The sequence below is a fragment of the Uloborus diversus genome, chromosome 4, assembly GCF_026930045.1.
Source record: "Uloborus diversus isolate 005 chromosome 4, Udiv.v.3.1, whole genome shotgun sequence".
Lineage (NCBI taxonomy): Eukaryota > Metazoa > Arthropoda > Arachnida > Araneae > Uloboridae > Uloborus > Uloborus diversus.
This window is the reverse complement of record NC_072734.1, coordinates 86,401,509-86,424,719: the sequence shown is the minus strand read 5'-3', so window position 1 is coordinate 86,424,719 and position 23,211 is coordinate 86,401,509. Positions and strand designations below refer to the sequence as shown.

The 23,211-nt window shown below is 33.7% G+C and overlaps 1 protein-coding gene across 2 annotated transcripts in view; it reads left to right on the top strand.

The window, feature by feature from the left end:
- Positions 1 to 602: 602 nt before the first annotated feature.
- Positions 603 to 23,211, top strand: part of LOC129219648 (protein kinase C and casein kinase substrate in neurons protein 1-like) — a 49,555-nt gene continuing 26,946 nt past the window's right edge. For both annotated transcript variants that reach the window (XM_054853919.1, XM_054853918.1), the window contains exons 1-2: positions 603 to 893; positions 20,486 to 20,717. In XM_054853919.1, the coding sequence (XP_054709894.1) occupies positions 20,504 to 20,717 (214 nt within the window). In that variant the 5' untranslated portion in view covers positions 603 to 893; positions 20,486 to 20,503. The remainder of the gene's footprint in view (positions 894 to 20,485; positions 20,718 to 23,211) is intronic.

Sequence of the window (23,211 nt, the reverse complement as noted above, 5' to 3'; positions counted from 1 at the left end):
AGAAAATAATTTTAAAAAATGTATGTTTACTTTGCTCAATGCAAAGCAAAAATGTTCAAGAAAAAAAAAAAAATTGAGACTCCTCCCAAATATTGGGATTTTTCCCAAAACGTAAAAAAAAAAAAAAAAAAAAAAAAAAAAAAAAAAAAAAAAAAAAATGTAAACAGCTAAGAAGAAAATTAAAAAAGTTATATGCAGCAAAATTGCTATGGAAAGAATGAAACGAACTTCAGGGAACAAAGGGGCAACCGTTTCTCCGTGGTTTTACATATTTTTGAAATATTACATAGTTTCTTGATAATACACCAATCCCCCTCCTCTCCCTGGGAGAACTTTCAAATGACGGTTCTTTTTCTTGAAACAAAAATAGGGATAACAAATAAAACATTGATTAAAGATCATTTGAGGTGGAATTTTCGGATGCAGATTCTCGAAATTAGACTGCAAACTATATGTGGCAATAACAATCCGCCGACCTTGGGAAGCGAAACATTCAGCTGCCTGCACTCTCTCCAGCTCCAACAGCTACATCCTCTTGTTTTGTTTTGCAGTATTCTATGGCTTCGACAGATGGCGTTAGTGAAAGTGATGGCAGTCCGGACGACTGAAGTAAGGCATTTCGCGAATAGCTGCAGGTGTAATCGCGATTCTGTGCCTTAGGTGTCCGTACGTCACGAAGTTTTTACATTCTTCAGCCTTGACACGTCATTCTAGTACTTCTTTCGCCCGCGGGAGGAAAAATTTTTCCTCGGTCGAACACTTCCACAATCACAAGAGTGAATGATTCCATAGGAAAGAACTTACAGAACACGGATTTTTACTTTTTCAGAAGGAAATATACTTGAGATGGCTGACTGGACCACGTAAAACTAGCCGCGTCAAGTAGTTGTGAAGTGAGTTTTATTTATTTGCTTATTTTTCAATTCCAAAACTCCTACGCTTGTGATTTTACTACCCGTGTAGCATATATGATCGTTCTCAAAGTCGTAAACAATCATTTAAAAGGCAGTGACGTAATGTTGGAAACGCCATTTTGAGTTAAATAAAACTTGAGATATAATGTATTTAGTGAAAATTGGTATAATTATCAGTCTTATGTTTCATATTTTCGAGAAGCACGGCTAATAATTTTCTATATAACTTCTGAAACATAGTTAGTGGTCACCTACTGTCAGACGTGGCTCCAAGGGAGGGGCAGGGGGGGCAATTGCCCCCTCGTCGGAAGCGTCTTGCCTCCCCGTCGGGGAAAATTTAGTATTTCGTCGGGGAATCTGTTTGCTTTGGCGTTTATCGTAAATGATAACATTTTCTCATATATGAACTAGAAAAAAAAATTAGTAGAAAAAAGTAGAAGTATCTTAAAAGGAAACAAAAATCAATCCCCTTTGAGGCAAGTTTAGCCCGAGCCCGAGTCCGTATAACGTCGTCCAGATGGTGACAAAATATAGCTATTACTTCGGGGGAAATGGTGTGTTTTGAACCTTGAAATTTCTGCTTGTCGATGCAGGGTGTCGATGAGCTAGTTTTGACCTCAGGGTGTCCACTTAGACTAAAAGAGTACCAGAGAATGCAGTGGTGATTACCGGTCAGACCTAAGGCGTCGTCATCGGGTTACAAGAGAAATACGTACTGAATGACAATAGCCAGGACTAGAGCCCCCCCACTGTAGGGGCCTTAGCCAGGACGAGACGAGAGGGGATGGGGTGGGGGGGGTTGTCATCGGGGGAGAAAAAACATGCTTCGGAGATTTTTGCTTTCCTATTACATTCTAAACAGCTCTTCATCAGCACGTCAAGTGTGCAGGGTCCCGCAGACGCAGATCGCACTTATTGATGCGTTTTAAAGTACTTTATTTTCACTCAGAAGTTACAAGTAAGTTATTACTATAGTTATTTACAACTTTTCTGATTATTGTTGATTATTCTGCAACAAAACATATCGATGAGTAAACGATTTTTTTACCTCATACAAGGAAGTGTACTAAAGTAGATTTAATGTTTTAATTTTTTAGTGCAATGATGTCTTGTCTTCAAATGCTAAATGCAGGAAAAAAATTCTTTGGACTAATATAATAAAAGCAAATAGATGTTTAACATTTTAAATACATTTTTCTCAAAAACTTATATTGATCTTGTTTGTAGGCTGCATAATAGTTTTGTTGGGAATGGAGAATGATTTACTAAACATTCAGGCTTGGCACAACTAAACAATCATTAGATTATTAAACGTCGGTTTGATAATGCATCGGGTTTGGGTTCTTTTTGAGAAAAATGTTTGGGGGAGGGGGAGGGGCGAACCTTTTGGAAAAGGCAAAATTAAATAAATAAATAAATCATGTGTTAAAAGCAATTGAAAACATACATTTTGCTTCCATTTTTTTTTTTTTTTCATATGTTATCATGTAGTCGAAACTCATGTTTCTAACTTAAAGTAAAAGCTGCGCTTAGCCCAGACCGCTGTAATCATTTGATTGGACCAAGTCCAATTCAAAAGTCAACATTGCTCCTTCGAGATCGATCAAACCAACTTACAGACTGATACCAGACTCAATCTTGTTTTTTTTTTTTTTTTTTTTTTGCAAGCTATATTCTTTTTTTTAAATATGCTTTTTTTCAAGTTTAAAATAGTGTAAAAAAGCAGTGCTGCGGAGTCGGAGTCGGACAGATTTTGGAGACAAGGAGTCTGAGTCGGCATTTGTAGGTTAAAAATTCCAAGAGTCGGAGTCATTTTCCCTCAATGCCTGTAACACTGCCAGTGATTGCGGGGTCAGAGTGAGAGTTGGAGTCGAACTGATTTTAAGGTAAAGGAGTCGGAGTTGAATTGTTTGTCGGTGAGTTAGAGGGGTGATTAAAAACTAATTGTATCGAAAGCCAATGTGAGCACGAAGCAATGCGGTGTCTTTTCGTTTCCCGCGCTGTTTCTCTCTGTCGACTGCTGTCATTGGTTTTTCGAATCAAAAACAATTTTTACTGTGTATTATCTTAATTTTTGAAAGAGTTTATAACTTTGTTTGCCTATTTCTGTCCTGATATTTTTGTAGTTGCAACTACATCTTATAAAATTCTGCATTTTGAAGCCTTATATCTATTTCTCAAAATTTCCTCCGGGGAAGAAATCCCCGATCCCCCTACAATTGGGAATATTTTGTACTCCACTTAAAGGGGAGTCATGTGTGACTTTCTTGATAACATTTCCCCTCTTAAGGTCAATCCAACACAGGACATCAGGGAAAACACATTAAAACACGATCATCAAAAATTAAAGTATTGCTGTATGTATCAGATGAAAGAGACCGACATAGTCAAGGAGAAAAAAAATTATAAAAAAAAGTGCCTCTCTTACACCACCGAGAGAAACGTTGTTAAAACTGCAAAAGGGGCCCCACACCTAAAATGGCTTAGGACCCCGTTAAGTCTAAATCCGGCCCTGAGTTGGAGTCGGCCATTTTCCCTCCGACTCCGTAGATCTGCAAAAATGATCTATGTAGATAAACTTTGGGGTAAGACTTTGAATTTACATTTTCCCCCTTTAGTCTGGAAAGAGAATTAAAACTTGAAATTTGAAATTATGACCTATTTCAACTGGCATGTTCAATAAAAAGTTTGAAACTAATGGTTATGCATTTTCGAATTATGAATGCTTCAAAAAATTTGAAAAAAGTTAGGTATATAGTTAATTTTTTAAAAAAAAGAGAAAAACCTTACACAAAAGAAACTGGTGCAATTAATGTTAATCACTTTGATACTTAATAAGTTTGTTTATGACGTAATATCGTCGGCACTATGCTGAACTACCGAATGTGAAAATTGGCTCTTTTCAGGAGAGCCGAAACACTATTTTTGTCCACCAGACGCTTTAGTTATTTTCAATTTTTTGATTTTTATAAATAACATTAAGTGTAAATCTTATTGTTTGAAGTACAGTAAACTCTCGATTATCCACGAGCGGATTATCCACGAAAGTCTCGGAAAAAGAAAAAAAAAATAGTTGAAAAATTTTGTTCTCAAAAACGCGGATCTGAAATCAATTCGTTCCAGATTTTTTTTCCCTTTCCCAAGACAAGTGCTCCTTCTCAAAAAACGTGAAAGTCGGTATGCATTGTCATCAACTTCTCTTTGACACGTGCCTCAAGGGAAAGCGTTCAGCTGATTTCGGTAAAACACATGTGTTTACTGAAGACCCCTAGTTTCGTAAGACATTATCTTTATCATCTGTTCCGATTGAGAAAGGTTCGGAAAACGCCTACAGGTCTTCTGGGAATTCTCTGATGGGGTCTTTTTTGTTGTGGTCACACACTGTTTTCACTTCTGGGCTGTTGAATGTTTTAGGTTGACGGAAAGTTCCTGATTTAAATTTTAGTTTATTTTAGTTCTGTAGAACTTGAAATACACATATTTTTTAATGCCGCATCTCTTTTAAACGTTTCACGTTTTATTTACAATACAATCATTCTCAAGCAAAAGATAATTTCTGTCTTCTTTACCTCTGGTTTTAAACCTTTTTCGGATTATCCGCGGTACCTGAGCCACTCAATTCCGCGGATAATCGGGCGTGTACAGTAGTAATAGCCCTTTTTGAGTACTACGGCAAAGCATTGAATTTGAAAAACGAGATTCGCGATTTTTCACCTTCGTTTGTTACCGAGTTTAGCATAGTGCCAATCATATTATCAAGTTTCGTTTTTTTTTTTTTTTGGATTACACATTTTCCTCCAAATAGCTGTGATTTGTACGATGATATTTGTAAAAATCTAGGAATGAAATATGTGTGCAGCCCCTATGAAACTATCATGATTATTTATCTGATTAGCCCGGTTGCCCGTCAGCTCCATCCACCACCAGCTAGGCCTAATCGATGTAGACCTTTTATTACCATACAAATTAATTAAAAATCGTAAAAATTTGCACCTTTTCTAATTTTTTTAGCGCAAAATTTTTACTCGTTTCCAGTTTCTATTTGTTATCAAATAAAATACTTGTAATGGGTTTTAGCAAACTAGGCTCTTCAAAAGATTTTCAATTTTTTCTCTTGATTCTGCTTTGCGCTAGCAAAACTTAGTAGTTGTAATCGTCTTCCCTTTTCCATGCTTTCCCAAGTTATCCCGGAAAAATAATATAATGAAAGAAAATATAAATAAATTTAATTTTATACGTGTTCTGACTCGCGAGGTTCATCTTAATATAAAGCTAGGCATCGGGCTCAAGTTTCTTTTGAATTTTTTAACTTAATATTAGTTGCTCTTTTTTTTTTTTTTTTTCGTTTTGTTTACTTAAGATGTGGGTTTCTCTGCTCCCCAATAAATATTTTGAGCTAGTGGATGAGCACTGCTATAACCTTGAGCCCTGGGAGTTTCCCTCCGTAAATTTGTGTGTTTATAAGGTTTGATTACGGAAGGGGGGAGGGACCCTCAGTATCTTAATCGGTGACTAACCCCATCACCCTAACGTTACCAAACATGACCTACAATTGCGTTTTCGATACTTCAATTTTAAAACTTTTTCGGGGGTGCACCTCGACTCTCACTCCCTATAAAATACCATTACAGATCGACTAAAAGTTCGTTTATTGGACTTCAATTTCTTAAAATTCTTTGGGAGTGAGCACCCAAATCCTTCTCTCCATGAAATTACCGAAGATCATCTAAATTGCGTTTTCAGAGCTACAATTTCGAAAAATTTCCGGGGGAGAACCCCCGGACCCCCCTAATTTCTACAAGCACAACTAAATTCCTGTTGTTAAGTTTCTTTCTCTGCATAAAATTCTGTTGGGCACACATTTATAATGATTTTACATCATAGTCAGACTTTTCGTCATCAATATTTAATTCTCAGACAGTTCTAGTTTATTGATCTCGCGATGACCCTGCTCACAAAAGCCTAGTTTCATATTTTTCATTTTAAATTTGATTTTTTTCCCTACATATTTCATTTTATCTATTTTAAATTTTTTATTTTTTGCTTTTAATTTTTATAGGGAATTCGTGTTCTTAGAAGAAAAAAATGATTAGTTTATTTATCACTTGAATTGGAGGGGGGCAGAGCCTGATTACCGGAGGGGCATGTGGGGCACAGGCCCCTCCTCTTAGATTTCAGGGGGGCCTAAAATCCCCTTAATTTATCATGTCAATTAAAAATAAATAATGATTTCACTCAGAATCTAGAGTACAATGAAAAATTGATAGTTTTGCAAATGCCAAAACAAGGAAAAAATCTATTTGTTGTTAAAAATTCGCCTTAAAAGTGTGATCTCTTTGCAAATCAGAAAACCACTCCAAATTTAGTCTGTATTTACTATTAAAAGTTATATGATAGATCATTTTGGTATTTACGGTTTATTGCAAAGTGGTTAACCAAATTTATATATTTATCGTATACTACTACATATCTTCTACTTTTTAAATGTATATATTACATTGTGATATGAGGTACCGCCAAATTTAGTACGGTTGTGTAAAAATGCAAGTATCGAAAGAAATATTTTATTGCTTCAACATATAAAAAAAAAGCTGGAATGGGGGGGGGGAGGCACAAAATGAATTTCCTGAAATAGAAATGTGCCAAATGTCCAATGTCAGGATGATCAGGCTCTGGGGGGGGGGAATCTTGCAAAGTAAAATTTGGCTATGCCCCCCTGTCGGGCAAGTTTGCCACCCTATCGGGGATTTCCTAGCGCCACCACTGCCTACTGTTGTGATTTTACGCACTATTGGATCTGTTTATTACATCTACCTGTCTCGAATTTATAAAATAGGGTAATTTACACAAAATTTGACAAATAAAAAATCACGTGTCATGCAAATGATGTCGTTAAATAAGTAAGATAGGTGTAAAATCTTAGTGCTATTATTCATGCGTATGTGTTTGAAGGGAATCGTAAAGAAGTTCATATGTGTGTAAACGTACAAAATTTACTTTTATAAACGTATTTTAGTCGTAGAATTTTATTCTTTGTTGTTTGAAATTCAATTTGAAAACCGAAATTAGTCATCTGAATGATATAATTAAAAAATGTTTCAAAACATCAAAATCTTAGTACTTTAACCTTTGAACAGTTGAAAAAGTGTTGAATTGATAAACTTTTTTATATTAATTTTTTAACGGAACCTCATAAAGTGGACCAACGTGCCCCACAGTTGGGGTACGTTGGACCACATAACTGAAACAACATTTGTTGTAATGATAAATAATTAAACTTTGTAACTACCTTATTCTCTGTTGTGTGTAGAGTGAAAAATATTAAGTTTAAAGATCAATATAACGTATTAAATTGAATTTTTGATAAATCATCTTTATTTAAAAACAGCAATAAGCATTCACCATTAGTATGCAATTATTTTTTAAAAATCAAAAGAAAAATCATAGAATATTGTTACAATTTATGAGATTTAAAAGCAAAAAAAAGTTTTTAAAATGTGTGGTTGAGGTTGGGTCCAATACTCCCCACAAAGAGTGGACCAACCTACCCCACCTTGTTGGTCTGAAAAAGTGATCTCATAATTTTTCTTTTTGACAAAAAATGAAAAAAAAATTCCAATTATATTGATCTAAAGGAACTTACTTTAAGAAAGGAGTTCAAATTTTTCCCTGCAATCTTGATGAAAACCATTAAAAAAAATAAAGCTACAGATTTCTGAAATTTAACTCAAAACTACTGAAATAACACTTTCTGCAATAAAATTTGGGAACAAATCTGATATACCCCCCTCTTGGCGACTTTTTCCTGTTGGCGCCAAAAAAGCGTCGCCAAGAAAACTATGTATGACGTCATATGTCATACATCGTTCTTAGCGATGCTTTTTTAGCGCCAACAGGAAAAATTCAAATTATGTCATTAATTATTTAATGAAATTAATGCATTAATTTTTTTCCGTTGTTTCTCCGGGACACGAGCCCTCGGTCTCATAGTACTTTCGTAATGAAACCTCGGCTCGCCGGCCCTGCCTCGGTCTCATTACGAAAGTACTATGAGACCTCGGGCTCGCCAGGACCTCGCTGCCGCTCGGTCCGTTATCCCTCCGACTTTTAATATACATCACAGTCGGATATAAGTCACAGATCTCCTCCGTTCAGTATACAATAAAGTCACAGATTTTATGTGAAATTAACACCATTTTTGTGCTACAAAAATGCCAACCAGACCAAAATACAAACTACCAGAAACACACTAAAAACACAATAATTCAAAATATGTTCACTTACCTTTTTTACTTTTCTTTTACTTCCTCACGTGAGGCAGTGCACATATGTTCCGCTCTTAGGGAAATTATCCCATTTTTTATTATCATTACTTTACAAAAATATTTAAATTATGTTTGTTTTGACAAAAAAAATTCCAAAAAAAACAACCTTATTTTACTTGTATTTTGTACTCCACCCAATTAATTTCGCGAATTATTTCCAAAAACTTTACAAACATATCCTCATTTTTGTATTCACAATTTTTTTTGTATAAATAATAAGCTAAATAAAATTTAAAATCCCCTAATCTATTATATGTTGGTAGAGTACTTTTAACGTGTCTCCATGTGGATTCAATTGTGTTAGTGTGACATTTAGTTTCTGGATCTACAAAATTAAGTTTATGGTTGACTGTTAAATGCTCATACCCCTCCTCCCCCAATGTATCATATGCCCTCCAACAATCGGAGTGCACCGTCGTGCCTGGTAGTATCCACTGCTTAATTGCCAAAAATAGAGTTTCCCTACCCCTATCCCCAACAGCAACCAAAAAAGTTTTCCCCAACCCCGTTCAACCCCCCCAAAAACCCATTGTCCCTCAACTGCATGTCCCCGATTATATTTTCTTTTCCCAAATTTAGATTCATCAACTTCAATAACTTTCCCAACCCCCCCTATTTGTTCGGATTTTAATTCAATGTAATTTAATATTTCTTCATTAATATACATTGATACATTTGGACAACATCACAAACCGAACTCATAATTAAAATAGAAAATTCAACTAAATTAACATTAAAAAACAACAAGAAAAAGAATACTCTAAAATAAAGTTTGAATTGAAACTTTATTTTAGAGTATTCAACTTAAAATCTCCCTAAGAGCGGAGCATATGAGCACCTACCTCCTACCACACAGACACGTGCAAAAAGAGACTTCGAGAAACTACTTTCCAGCGTTCAAGTTGCAAAACCAGGGTTGCCAAATTATCGCCTTATTGGCGATTTTCGTATCGAGCGAAAAATTAAAATCTCGCCAAGAGGGGGGCATATCAGAGGAGAGCCAAAATTTGTTCAATATAACTGTACCATGTGATTTCATTATAGGATTTGTGAGACCATTATTGGTGATAAAATAAAATAAAAAATATTAATAGTATTACAATAATTGAGACCGGTCCAACGTACCCCATCTCCCGCTATGTTTTAAACAAATTTAGTAATTTAGGTTATTGTAATACTAAAAGGCATAAATTATTAACACTGCTGAAAACATATTATCTTGATTACAGTTGAATTATTTGCTAATTTGATCATTTAAATAGAAGATTAATTTTCATTTTCCACTAAATATTTTTCACAACAACTGAGGCAACTGATTCAATAAGAAAAAAAATATTTGTATGGTGTTTCATTACTTGCCTAATACATTTGGTTAAATTGTTTATTGTAGTGTTAGAAATTAGAAGTTAAATTTGAGTGTCAGCATGACGCATAAATTATGTTTTTCATGTGTCAAAATAAAAACTCTAGGTGCCGTTTTTGACTTACTAGAAATGTATGAGATTATCAAAATTAATAAGACATATCCATAAGAACAGAAATAATGCAAGCATTTTACATTACACCCCAGGGTCCTCCATAGCTAGATGTGGTAGGCAATCACATGCAAAAAACTGTCAACATCAATATTTTTGCAGGAGCGTCCACCTGTGGGTGTGTGTGGGGGGGGGGGGGTGTGTTTTGATGGGTATTTTTCATTTTTTGGGAGAGGAGGTCTTTGTGATATGGGGAGTGGGGTGCGCCCTGCTTTAAGTGGTGTGACCTCCTAAAAATTTCTTCATTCGGCAAATGTTGTCTGCCAATTCTGCAAATTTGAAGAAATAATTTTAATATTGCAATTTTTAAATGCCCAAATGGCCCTTTATATTGGCTGTATGAATGTGTGCCAACCCTATTTTATCTTACGGATTTGGAAATTTTTGGAGTTCCATATCCAAATTTATTGTTCTGACTTTTTTTCTTTGGTAATGCAAGGATGGAAAAGAAAATTTATGTTTTTGTCAACACTTCTCTTGCATTGCCCTCCCTTTCACCATTAGTCACTTTCATAATATTAATGAGAAGGCTAAAACTGTGGTTTAATAATCAAATGTGACCACAAGGTTTAAAGAATCATTGTTTGTTTTGTTTTATCTGATATACCCTATTGCCCCCTTGAAATTCCTTTATGCCCCCCTGGGGGGCATGCTCCTCAGGTTAAAAACCGCTGCTCCACAATATGTTAGCTGATGAAAAATTTTGCTCATCACCTTTATAGCTAAATTCATTGAAGTTACTAATGGTCAATAAATTTTCTTTTTACAAAAAAGCTAGGAATTATTAACTCAAAATATATCTAATTTTGTTTTTCCACACATGATATTTCATTAAATGAGCTAATTTGTTAATTGTTCCAAAAAAAAAAAAAAAAAATGTGGAAAATCCAAAAGGTTTATGTCATCAAGCTTGTATGTAACTAGGACATGAACTTTAAAACTTAAAATAAATTGCAAACATCTTTATTTAAATCGTTATTTAAATAGTTTTTCAGTTTATAATACTAACATGAATTAATAATTAGTTATTCCTTAGTTTCAAATATGGGGAAAAATCATTCACCATACATATTTTGTTCAGTTTCTTCTGGCCTTCTGAACTTTTAACAAAAAAGTGGACAAAATAGCAACCCTGAATTATATATTATAGACGGAGAGCCCAGGGCCACCAGACCTGACCAGATCTAAGTTATTTTCTAAGTAACAAAATGAGTAGGACAGAATAGAGTTAGCATGTACTTTGAACATACGCGTGTTTATTAACTTAATCCGTCTTAATTTTTATATTATGATACCCAGGGAACTATTCCAAAGCGTTTTGTAAGCTGCCAGACCAATCGTATGGGCCAAACATCCCGCCAGACACAATTAAAACAACCTACCAAACTATCAGATACGTCCCGTGGGCACTAATGGTTGCCAGTGGCGCAACCTTACTTATTTTCTAAGTCTCAATTTTTATATAATGATACCCAGGAAACTATTCCAAAGCGTTTTGTAAGCTGCCAGATCAATCATGGGCCAAACATACCACCAGACACAGTTAAACCAGTGTACCAGTGATTGGATGGATATGCAAAACATAGTTTGGAATTTAACTCGAAATTCAACTTAATTTTAGAGGCGGCCAATTTGCGTGATTTAAAAGTCTTTAGAAAATATCAGTATCTGTTTCAGTGCCAAAAGATGCACTACTTTAATGCTAAAAAAGATAATTTAAAGTGTGTACCAGTGCTTATATATCTCTTTGGGGTAAGAAAAGGACACATTCAAAATTCTCTCTCCCTGGAAATGTTTTTACATTGAAATTTGCATCTAATTTTAGACTTTTTTTGTGATGTTGGTTGTCAATGCTTAAAAACTGGTGACAGGACTTGAAGAGTACTAAAACTTAGTACTATCTATGAATCTAATGACATTGACTCAAGTTTGAAGGTTAGGAGATTGTTTAGTCCAGTCAAGGATGGAGAAACTCAAAACTACCGACCACAAGGACAGATTTAGAGGGGCTCCATGTCCCTCCCCCCTCCAAACTTCATGAGCTTTGGAATTTTTTTCGGAGAGGAAAAAAAAATATTAAAAAAATGACAAAAACTAAAATCATAGCGAATTTTATCGTGTTTTACAATTTAAATAAATATAACTCATAGTCAGGCAGAATTATTTCCTTTCCCTTGAAACAGAAAATATCATCTTTATTTTAAAAATGTTCCTACATTTTTTCATGTTATCAATTTAGATTCTCATTCAACTCAATTGACTTCTGACCGGATGAAACTCGGGCCATGCATGGGGGATAGAGGGATAGATCAATGATTCAGATTGTGCCATTAATTTTTTGGGGGAAGGGTATTATCTATTTTGGTTTGGGGCTCTCTTGTGGACCTCTCTTACATAGGCGGATTTAGGCCGAAATAATTGGGGGTGCAACAATAACGGGGATCTGAGGAGGGGGGGTATTCCCGGAATAACAAGGCAGTGGCGAAATCAGAAAATAATCTTAGGGCGGGACACACTTTTAAGTCTAAAAACGCGATGTAAACCATATTTAGTAAGATTAGGGGATGGGCAATTCTTAACATTTCAAACTGCAGAAAAAGTCTTAAACGAAAGTCGATATTAGAAGCAATGGGTGAATCTAGCTACTGGTTTGGAATGGGATTAACGCCCCAGAAAAAAATTTGAAATAGTAGTTTTGAAAACGCAGTTTTACAGTTCTTGGTGATGTTTTAGAGGCAAGAAAGGTACGTGTGGCTCCAAGGCTATTTTTAGAAATTTTAGTCTTATAAATGTGATTATAGTCCATATTTATAGTTTGGGTTATGAATGAGACTCATAGACTGTCTCCAATCGATTTTTTGAAAAGTAGAGAGAAATATGCAACCCCTCCCCTCCCCCACGCTATCTCTTTAACTTTTCATAATTGAAGTTCCAAAAATACTACCGAGAACAAACTTTGATGCTGTTACCGGACGGGGTGTTCTGGAGCTCTCCCCTGGAAAATTTTCGAAATTGAAGTCCTAAAAATGAAGTTCTTCTGCAGTAATCCATGGTATTAAAAAAAAGGGACTCTCCTACTTAAATATTTCGAAATAGTAGTTTTCAAAACCAAAATATTAACACTCTTTGATGATAATAGAGAAAGGGGGTCAGAGGCCCTTGTTCGAATATTTTCCAAAATTAAAGTCTTAAACACATGAGTGTAAGACCATGGTAACGTTAGGGATACTGCAGTTTTTCAAAACTGAAGCTCCAAAAACGCAATTTTAAACGATTTTCGATGTATTTAGGTGATTAGATCTTCCTTGGAAATTTTGCGAAAGTGAAGCCCAAGAAACGAAATTTGAGGTACTCTGTAATAACTTTAATTGGAGAAAGGGCTTTGGAGAAGAAACATTTTGAGGACTAATAGAAAAAATGAAAACGAAGTAGAAAAAAAAATTAAAAAAGGGGGGGGGAGGGGGAGATACGAAAGAAAGAGGATTGTGCGAGAAAGCACACAATTCGCCGCCAATAATCTGAAGCTGTTGAAAAATTTATATGTCAATATTTCTTTTTGAAAGAGAAATTAAGATTTTTTCCCTAACATTCTTTTTTTTTTCGTCAAATAACTGCGTTTTCCCCAAATGAGATCTTTTCTTCTCTTCAATAATAAAGAATATTTTTTTAGAAACATCTACTCGGCATTTTGTGGGGAGGGTCACCAGTCTTGTGCCCCTTCCCCCTGGATGCACAAATGCAGCAGAATGTCCGGAAGTCCTCCGTCAAAAATTTTTGATTATTTACCTTAAAATTGTTGGTTTTCGGTTGATTTCGGTGTAAATTTTTTATTGATTTTATTGATCAAGTTTCTTGCAATAGCCATGGATTTTTTTTTTGGGGGGGGGGGGGACTTTATTAGCCATTGTTGTTTTAAAATAGAAGAATTTGTATTGATATACGAATAAATACCCAATTACAGAACATACAATTATTCTATACAATAAATTGTTTGCGAAGTTTCTTCATTTGCATGAAATTATTTATTAGGTTTTTTTTTTTTCAAATGGATAAAATTACTTAAATTCTTAAAATGAGCACAGTTATGTTTTTCTTGCAGTAGCGACGTGTGGTGATACATTGGATTCAAGTAAATTTACTAGTATAGCAGCTATGGATTTTTTCCCCCCAACTGCGTTTCTGAGTGAAATATTCTAAACTAATTTTTTTTTCAAAACCCAACCAAAAATTTTGGGGGTGCGGCTCACCCCCTGGCACCCCCGTAAATCCGCCTATGCTCTCTTAGGAGGATGTGAGAATTGAGCTAATTTGAGAATGCCCCCCCCCTCCTCTAAATGATCCGCCTAAATTCGCCACTGTCTGAAAAACATCGGAACCATTGATATTAGGAATTATATTAATAACAGTTGTTTTTACTGGTGAGATATATCCTGGTCAAATCCAAGAAATAATCGAGGGTAGAGTCCGGGAACTTTTCTACACTGATCTGAAAAGAACTTAATATGAGCATAAAAAAAAATAGATGCAGAATGGTACAAGGTAAATAAAGTTTTCAGTAAAATCAGCGTTCCAGTAAAGGCTAGTTTCAGCTCAGGGGTCATCATTTAATGTGAATGAAATGCAAATATGTTTTTAAATTCATGTAATGCAAACATTCTTTTTAGTGAAGTAAATGTCATAAAAATATGATTGTGCCCAAAAGTGTTTGTCAAAGGTATTTTTTTTAAAGATTATGATTAAGTAAAAGGTTTAACTTTTTACAATTGTTGTATGAAATGCTTGACTATGACTTTGTGATTTCATTATATGGTATATAAGAAGTTAAGTTATAAGAAGTTAATTGCCTTTCAACTATTAATTTTATCATTCAGTACATACACAGCACACATCTGTGTCATACAGTGTAACATCCATTACAGCTCGTAATGTCCGTTACAGAGATTTTAAAAATTTTTATTACAAAAGAGAATAACTGAATTTTAATACCAAGTTTTCTGATAAATTAGAGATATTTCTTGTGATGTTAAATTTAAAAAAAAAAATGAACAATTTATATAATAGATTCACAGACTTTTTAATCTTATCATGCCATAGCACAAATGATGTTCCACTTTATGTAATGTCCATTACAGTTAAATATTATTTATTTTTTGCAGCTTAAATACAAAAATAAATTTTGAAACCTGGTCAAAGTAATCTTCAGTCTTGGTTTTATCAGGAAAAAGTAACTTGCTCCTATTTGGAAGCATTTATATGCATCTCATAATCTTTATAATTGATTTTATGTGTGAATGTAAGGACCGTTACAACGGAATTTACCTTATACAAAACCCAGTTTGGAATTTAACTAGAAACTCACCTTAATTTTAAGCACGTTACTATTATTTTTATTTTCTTTGGTTATTATTTTGTATACTTTTTATTATTCAATTGGGGGGGGGAGGGGCACTTGTTAATATTGCCTGAGGCAGCAAAACTAATAGAGCCAGCCCGGTCACATGCTGTCTGAAGTGTCTTAAAACCTAATTTTGTAAAGACCTATGTGTTAGCAAAAATATTTTAATGCTCAATTAGGGGCTTTTCATGAATGTTTTTAGGAATATTTTTAAAGCTCCCCCCCCCCCCTTTGTGAATCTTCTGCTTCCCCTCCCGATTTGTCATATGAGGTAGTGAAAATCAAAGGGCTGAAAGTGGACTTTTTAAAGTTTCGAGTTAAATGCGTTAAAGTTCAGTTCCTAGTTTTCATTGAAAACGTTTTATAAATCTTACAGCATAGCAGTCCCTACCAGAGCTACTGGTACCACCTAAAACAGAGGAGAGGTTCTCCTACCATTTGTTATGATTATCTCCAAATTTTTAATTTTGTCATACATCCCTATGCTCAGGGGCAGACTGGCCCATCCAATGCGCCCACAAATCTGAACACCTTTTTTTTTTTATTTTGAAAAAGTTTTTTTTTTCATTTATTTATTTTAAAAGAATGTTGGTGCAATTTCCTTTTTAAAATTTTTTATATATTTATTTGTTTTGCTTAAAGCATGTGTGACTTCCCTTTACTTTGTTTTTTTTTCTTTTCTTTCAACTCGAAAACCTGCCTGCCATCGTTTTTTTTTTTTTTTAAATCTTTTTTCTCCCCCCTTTTTTGTGCACCTTTTTTTTCTTGCACTTTTTTTCCTTGTTGCGCTTTTTTTTGCGCCCTTTGGATGCCAATGTTGATGCCCTCTTGCGGGACCTGGTAGGTCCGTCCGTGCCTTTGCTTCTCATTACCTCATATGTCATGCTATTTTTCATAAACAGATTCTTCCAAAACATGTGCGAAGTTGCACTGCTTGTTAGCACCTTCCACTGCCTTGTCACACTTTCATGACCCTCTTCCCCTCATTAAGCTTTAATCATTCAGATACCCACCTTATTTAAATGAAATGTTAATTTGTATTTATTGTTTAAGCATTTTAAATTAATCTAAAAAATTCTAAAATTGTATTTTTAATGCAAAAAATAGTTCTTTTATGAAGTGTACTTTTTGCATGTGTATTATAGAAAAAAAAAATCATAGGAGTGAAGTAAATTCTTAATAATTTGGTCATTTTTCCTAAATGATGCAACTGAACATGTAGTCAAATTGTAAGGAGTTGAAGTAATTCAACTTTGCAGATATCAAAAGCAGCAGATGATTCTTTAAATATCCTCCAAATGTTGTGTATTTTTTTATCATTTCGAGAAAAAGGAAGCATGCCTCTATAAAAGGAGGAAAAGACTAGAGCATGGTCCAAGTGCTGTCATTTATGTACATGTGTAGGAAGGTTAAAGCCACATGATCTTTATAAACCTTAATTACCAGATAGAGGTCATGTCCATAATGGAATCTTAATAGAAGTAATTGTGAGCTTTTTGTCAAACTCTTGTTGCTATTGTGTCTGGCTTTTTGAACTTCTTTCTTGGCTGGTTCTGAGATCCTAGATGAAGTTATTTAGGACAGATAAATGAAGAAGTTTGAGAGTTTTGAAGAGTTCTCTTTATGGAAATGTTTAAAGCTATTTCATACATTTTTTACTTCCTGATTTTTCTTTCTTTTTTCATATCATTAAATTATCTTTGTTCCAAAATGCACTTTTTGGCTGTTAGAACTTGTTTACTTTGAACATTTTTGCAGTATGTTAAATATTTATAATGAAATGTGCTTTCATGTATTTTGTCTGAATTCATCTTTTACTACGTTTTGTGAGGAAGTTTTAAACTGCTTAAAAATATTTATAAAAAAAAAAAGTTCTGAAAGTGTCTAACTTTTGTTTTCTTGACCTAAGAAATGAAATTAATCAAATCCTTTGATGGGGGGGGGGGGGGGGGCTAAGGCTCACATTTTTTTCCAGTTTATATATTGCTAATTCTAGATTGAATGAGATGTTGATTCTTAGGTGCCCATTCACAAATAATGTCACACTTTATGACCCCTCCCCCCTCAAAGTTGCGAGTTTCTGACTTGTGACAGAGGGAGGATGGGATTAACAAGAAGACAATTTTTTATTAATATGCTTATGAAAAACCACCTAATTGAGGATGGAATTAACAAGAAGACAGTTTTTTAATTATAATATGCTTATGAAAAACAACCTGACATGCAATAGGGCGGGGGGGGGGGGGCAAAATGTAACAGCAGAGAGAGGTGTCAAATAAAAAAAAACGACAGCAATGAACGATCTCGAATGATTTTTTAAAGCAAAATGTATGAATTTTTTTTAGTCTTGCAATAACTAAATTTTATTTAAAATTTCATCAAAAATTCATTATTTTTGGTGCAAAGATATAGTGTACCTGTTTTAAAATTCTCTGTGTCAATCAGCAAAATAATTTGACTAAAAGAAATGTTTTCTTTAAATATTCCCAATTTCTTACAAATGATTTTTTTGTCACTTTTCTGACATTGTATAGGAATTTGGTAAGACCTCATTTGGAGTATGCTGTTCAGTTTTGGTCTCCTTATCTCATTAAAGTTATTTCTTTTTCGGAAAGGGTTCAAAGAAGTGGTACTAGACTACTAAGGACTTTCAGATTTAGATTATGATATTAGACTTAAAAGACTTTATATATATATATATATATATATATATATATATATATATAGCCAGGAGCAAAGGAGAGAGGACATGATTCAGTTGTTGAAATTTATCAAAATTAAAGATGTTAATATGTTAATTTTTTGCACGGAAAGCAGGACAAACGGCCATTGTTTTAAGCCAGCGTTTCTTAAATTGTGTTCCGCAGAACCCTTGGGTTCTTCAGAGCTCTCTCAGGGGTTCCATGAGACAAGCATATTTTCTTTTCACCCTTTTTGAATTCTTCGCTTAAAATTTTGATAAAAATGACGCTTTTTCAAAATTAAAAATAAATTTACCTTTACTTTCGTATAGTAATCTGAGAATTACTACCCATCTCAGTTAGCCACAATAGATGTAATTTTATTTTTTTACCTAAAATAATACAAATTTTAAGCTATCAAAAAGAGCCTGAAGTTGTGCCTTTTAAATTTCAACATCTAACATTTTTTCCCGAGATCAAAACACCGCCTTCTCACCTATTATCTCCAAAGATAGCCTAAAATTGCATTTTAAAAACTTACATTTTGAAATATGTCTGAAAGAAGCTATTGACCTCCTAATATCACTAAAGATAGATTAAAAGTGGCTTCAATGTTGAAAACAATTCGGGAGGGCATCTCTCTCTCTCTCTTTCCAACAATATTACCAAATTATGCCTAAAGTTATGATTTTTGACGTCAATTTCAAATATTCCTGTCTTGATAATAGCCACTCTCCATCTATGGCAACAGTAAAAAAGACTATTTCAACATTTAGAAGTAAGGACTAATTTAAGAAGCAGTGCTGGTCAACAGCATCTAAATGGTCTAGCTCTGTCTGATGTCAACACACATTGACATAAGTCTCTGATCAATAAATAACTGATTAATAAAAAGTGTTATAAAATAAGATACATTTTAATTTTAACGGCTCAAAACCTTTTTCTGTGTGAATTTATGTGAATTATTAACACTGTTGTAGGTAAAACAGATCAGTATTTCCTTTTCTCATTAAGAAAATATTTTAATCATGTAACTCATTTGTACATTCTGAGATTATTTATTCCTTTTTAAAATATTCAGAATCGCAAATACCAGCTTATTGGTTTTTTGACAAATAATAGTTAACAGTTATCAGTAATTAATGCAACCTTAAATGATATCTTATATCTTTAAACAAGCAATTCTTGTGGGTATATATATATTTCTTATCTCGGAAACGGCTCTAACGATTTGGATGAAATTTTGTATTTAATTGTAGATTTGCATTCTAGGTTCATCTACATCAGTGTTTTTTCTGTGAAAATGCGATTTTTTACAAAAAAGTTTTTTAATATAAAGTCAAATTGAGTTAAGCCTTGAAGTAAACTGAGTTGACACATCAGGCAGACGATTTGCAACCATAACAATGAAAATTTGTCTCTTCTCGCTTTAAAATTTTACACTTGCTTAGGGTTGCCAGGCTTGGCTGATATTGACCACTTTGGCTAATTTCAAACACACTTGGCTGAAAACAAATTCAAAAGCATTATGTAAGTCGATGTAAGGCTTTTTTTCTTTTTTAAGTGAAACTATTGCTTGACCATCTTATTTTATTTATTTATTTTCTTTTTACACTTCAAATAGTTTAACATGTTTTTAAAATCACGCATCTAAATTTTATCTCGAAGAAGTATATGTCTTGAGATTGTTTATGTTTTGTTAAGACAGTTATCATTTGTTGGAATGGTTTGTGGTTCATCAGTTTTGATGGATATCATGCTGTATGTAGCATTTTCTGGCGTAAAAACTAAATGTACTTCTCCAAAAAGAAAATCTCGATTGGGATAAAATCGTGAAACGCATCATAGTATGAAAGGAAGTATTCGGTTAAAAACCGATTTCACCATAGCAAAACTAAGGTCAAAATATTTTAATTACTGACAAGAAAATTGTATAGTGGAAACGTAACAGATAGTTTAAAGCAAAATGTTGATTTAATTACATTCAGAATCTTCTTTGTTTGGTACTTTATTGTTATAAGAAGGTCGACTGCTTAATATTTTGTTAACGCGAAGCTTTTCAAGTATATTTGGAAAAGTATTGAACCTTAAAAAAACACAATTTGACAAAAAATAATTCTTTTACAGCCGAGCAAGGCTCGGTCGTCCAGGTACTCTATTTAATAAGCGATTTAGTGATTGTGTGATAATCTGTTTGGGGTAAGAACCTGGGCCCCCTCTAAAACAGAATCCTGGCTATGCCACTGTAAACTATGGACGAAAAACCGGGGGTCCCACAAAAAAAGTGAGCATTAAAAAGGGCTCCACTCATCGAAGAAATTAAGACACTGTTTTAAGCTATTCAAATCTCGGGTTAACCTGAAAATTAGGAACAGTTGTTACATTAGTAGGGTTGTGTGCACTTGGAATAGCTTACCTGAAGAGACGGTAATGAGCAAGGGGTTGGATAGCTAGCTATAAGAGGGCCATCGATTTTCATTGGGGATTAATAAACTGACTAGAAATCAGCCTAGCAGGGCCCAGAGCCAGTTGCTTTTTGTCAAATTTGTATCTTTATTGTATTTGTATAATATCATTTGCTTTTTTATTCTTCAATGAAACAAAAATTTCTGAAGTTTTTATCTTGTTTATCTAGGTGTAGAAATTGCACAGGATGTCTCATCACAGTGATGATGGAATGCTCATTGCTGGCAGTGATAGCTTTTGGGAACCTGGTAATTACAAAAAGACCACCAAGCGTGTTGAAGATGGATTTCGGTTATCTAATGATATGATTACGTTGATACAAGAAAGATGTGAAATTGAGAAAGTTTTTGCTAAAAGTCTACGTAATTGGTCAAAGAAATGGAATGAATTAATTGAAAAAGGTATTTGAAGTTTTAATGTATGAGTCAGTTTATGCATAGTAAACAACTTTTGATTTTTTTATTTTAGACAATCATCTTGCTAAGTATTTTGAATTGCATATCAATATTTTTATTTTTTTATGCATAGATAACAAGTTTTCATATTTTTACAAAATCTTATCCAGTTTGCTTTTGTAAGAATATATTAATACAGACACCTGATATATACCTGATCCGTCATTTATGCGATAATTGTTTCATTTTTAAGATCCATGCAAAAATTGCAGTTGATTAACATTAACAAAATCTATACATTATTTTTTTGAAGTTATTTTAGCCATTATTCTTTAATTATTATAGTTATCTATTTTGCTCTTCACGTTAATCTTGAATGAAAGTTAATATTTTAAATCTTCAGATAAAAGCAGAGTTTGATTTTTTTTCAAAAAATCAAAAAGTCAGATTTTTAATTTAAATCAGTTTTTTCTTTTTGAAATATTCAAAAATTTATAGATATTTATTACTTTACATTTATAAACATATGTTTCATGCAACAAATGAAAAAGCAACTTTTTAGCTATTTTTATTTCATGACAGTGGCTATTTTTTAATAATAGTAGGTATAAGTAGACCGCATGCTTTTAACACAAAACATGATTCAAATTTAATTTAACATATACAGCCCCACCCCCGCCCTCCAGCTACAACCACCATTCTTTCAACTATGCTTACATTCGACGAGCACGGCCGGTAGCGACCGGTTGGTTAATCACGTTACAGCAATGACGTCAGCGGTTACTAACCGGTTGTTCACGAACCAATGCTTCATCAAACGCTTTCAGTTGATCACCGGATACTTGTGCAGACATGACGCAGAAGAACAACATGCAGTGAAAAATGCATATAATTGGTCAAAAATGTCACACGGGTCCATCGACCAGCTAGAGTTGCGGTCGACCGGTAGATCGCCCAGTTGAGGCTCATAAAAACGACATTTTAAGCAACCAGTTAACCGATAGCTCTCAAGAATGCTGTGGTTAGCAACAAGCTACTCACTGGTCGACCGGTGAGGTTAAGCTATAATTCTAGGAAAAAGTGGTAACACTATTTTCTGAAGTTGTAATTTCCATACTTTGAAGTTTTTTTTAATTTAGCAGTTTTCAATTTTTATCAGTTTAGAGTCAACAAAAGTTCTGAAATGGATCGATTGGGATGAAGAAAGCCAAGAACCTTGATTAGAAAGCAAGCTGAACTAATGAATCCATTCAGCTTACTCTTATAACTAGGATAAGTTCTCTAAATATTCAATAAATTTTAAGTTTAATGAATACTTTATGATGTTTAGATAGGAGGTAATTTTGTTTTATGATTTGCTTAAAGATAAGAGTTTCCATCATCCTGAAAATTTTTAGTGTAATATTTAGCTATTATTTTTCTTAACTATATTAGTATGTAAGAAAAACTGCAAATTTTAATCTTGTTCTGAAGTAATTTGAAGTAAAAACTATTTCAAAAGTCTGAAAATCTCTTACACGCATAGAAAGATGGATGTATGTAGTTTTGCCTGTTGAAGTAAAAATTGTTTCATAGCAGCATAGTTAAATTTAGAGCAATACGTTCTAAAAATGCTAAATTAATTTAAAATGTAAAATCAACTTTTTTAATCGATGATTTTGTTTAAAAAATCACTTGATTCAAATCAATCAATTTAAACCAACGAACCCTGGATAAAAGAATGTTGTTTACTCTGATGTAGGAGTCACAAAAAAGACATAGATACGCTACACTGCATCAAGCCCTAGCCAGAGTATTACTGCCATGGGCAGGAAAAGGGAAGTAACTTAATTTTTCATTTTCCATTTTCATCATCTATTGTAAGTTAGCTTTGTTGCACAAGATTGGCTTTTTGGTTTCCACTGAAAACTGAATGTTTTGTTTACGAAGACGAATGCAGGTAGCGTTTTTACTGCCTGAATGTTTTGTTTACGAATTGTACTAATTCGATTTTAACCTCTAACATGTTGCATTTGTATTTCTCAAGATTCAGTTTCATGACGTGTACTTTCTTGACAGACTTTTTTAGTTATGCAAGAAAGATTTGACTGGTGACGTTTCCGAGCTCGCTCCATCATGAGTTATACAGGCTGTTTATATAGCTGTGGTTGATTTGAGTTCACGCATTTTCCCTAAAGGTCAAGCATATGTAGCTTTAAGCCAAGTTAGGTCCCAAGAAGGAATAACAATGAGTAGTTTAGACTACCGCAAGTTATTTAATAATCCTTACGATATAAACTCTCTCATTAAAATGACAAGATTGCGAAATTTACCTTCTTATAATCACAATAACTAAATCAATGAAAATTGACTAAAAAGTGTAAAAAAAAAAGAGATTATTAACTAAAAACAAAGAAAACCTGACTGCATAAAAACTAAAAAAAAAACTAAAAAGAAAAAATATGAGGCTAGTAGTTTAGAATGTTATTAAGTACTACTAAATAACAACACCATTGAAGTA